Consider the following 1,044-nt stretch of genomic DNA (forward strand, 5'->3'; position numbering starts at 1 on the left):
CTTTATGCCAAAAACTAAGAAAAGGTATTTAAACTTTAAGAAAAATGTAACAGAAATATTTTCTGGACCTTCAAACAAGATAATATTTGTCTGTTTTTGTTTTTCTTATTACACATTTATTGAAATGAAAAATATTTAGTATTTTACTAATCATCACCTCCTTGCATACTGTTAGAGCTCTCGTCCACTAGGGGGCGGCACCGAGCTGTGGCGGCCTCTCCAGGCCCTCAGCCTGTTGCCGCCGTCCTCTGGCGTGCGAAACCTGCTGCTGCTGTCGGACGGCCACATTCAGAACGCTGCAGTCACCTTGCAGCTGCTCAGAGACAACGTCAAGCACAGCCGCCTCTTCACCTGCGGCCTGAGGTGACGATCTATTTCCATTTCATGTTCCTCGTCCATCAGCATGGCTGCAGGTTAGGTTTAGAGTTTGGTTTTCATTCAAACAGGTTTAAATGTCAGTTTCCTTATCCTTTCAGCTCCACAGCCAATCGCCACATGTTGCGAGCCCTGGCTCAAGCAGGGGGCGGGGCTTACGAATTTTTCGACGCTAAAACTAAGCACACCTGGGCTGAGAAGGTGAGTCCTGGTTTCCTCACGGAAAGCGTACGCTATGAAGACTAGTTTCAGCGTCTGTCATGTGACCATGGTGGTTCTGAATCCCGACATGTTCTTAAGGTGAAGCACCAGGTGAAGCGCATGTTGTCTCCCGGCTGCAGCTCCGTCTCTGTGAAGTGGCAGCAGTTCAACTCAAGAGCTCCTCCTCCTCTTCAAGCCCCGAAGCAGCTGCACGCTCTGTTCAACGACTGCCACACGCTGGTTTACGGCTTCGTGCCCCACTGTACTCAGGTGTTTGTCTTCTGGATTTTCCTCTGGTTTGATCAGTCATGCTGTGGGACGGAGAACAGCTCGTCTGCTTCTTTTAAAAGATCACGCCCTGCAATGTTCTGAGAAATTACAAATATGTTAAGAGTTTTCTCTCCAGGATGGAGTCACAGCCAAACAGGAACAGACCAGATGAAGCTACTATGAGAAAAAGCAGAGAGA

The 1,044-nt window shown here is 48.0% G+C and overlaps 1 protein-coding gene across 1 annotated transcript in view; it reads left to right on the forward strand.

The window, feature by feature from the left end:
- Positions 1 to 1,044, forward strand: part of parp4 (poly(ADP-ribose) polymerase family member 4) — a 44,223-nt gene that overhangs the window by 35,928 nt on the left and 7,251 nt on the right. The window contains exons 23-25 of the mRNA XM_015391675.1: positions 176 to 363; positions 477 to 576; positions 676 to 846. Of these exons, the coding sequence (XP_015247161.1) occupies positions 176 to 363; positions 477 to 576; positions 676 to 846 (459 nt within the window). The remainder of the gene's footprint in view (positions 1 to 175; positions 364 to 476; positions 577 to 675; positions 847 to 1,044) is intronic.

The sequence above is a fragment of the Cyprinodon variegatus genome, unplaced genomic scaffold (assembly GCF_000732505.1).
Source record: "Cyprinodon variegatus isolate N-32 unplaced genomic scaffold, C_variegatus-1.0 Scaffold555, whole genome shotgun sequence".
NCBI lineage: Eukaryota > Metazoa > Chordata > Actinopteri > Cyprinodontiformes > Cyprinodontidae > Cyprinodon > Cyprinodon variegatus.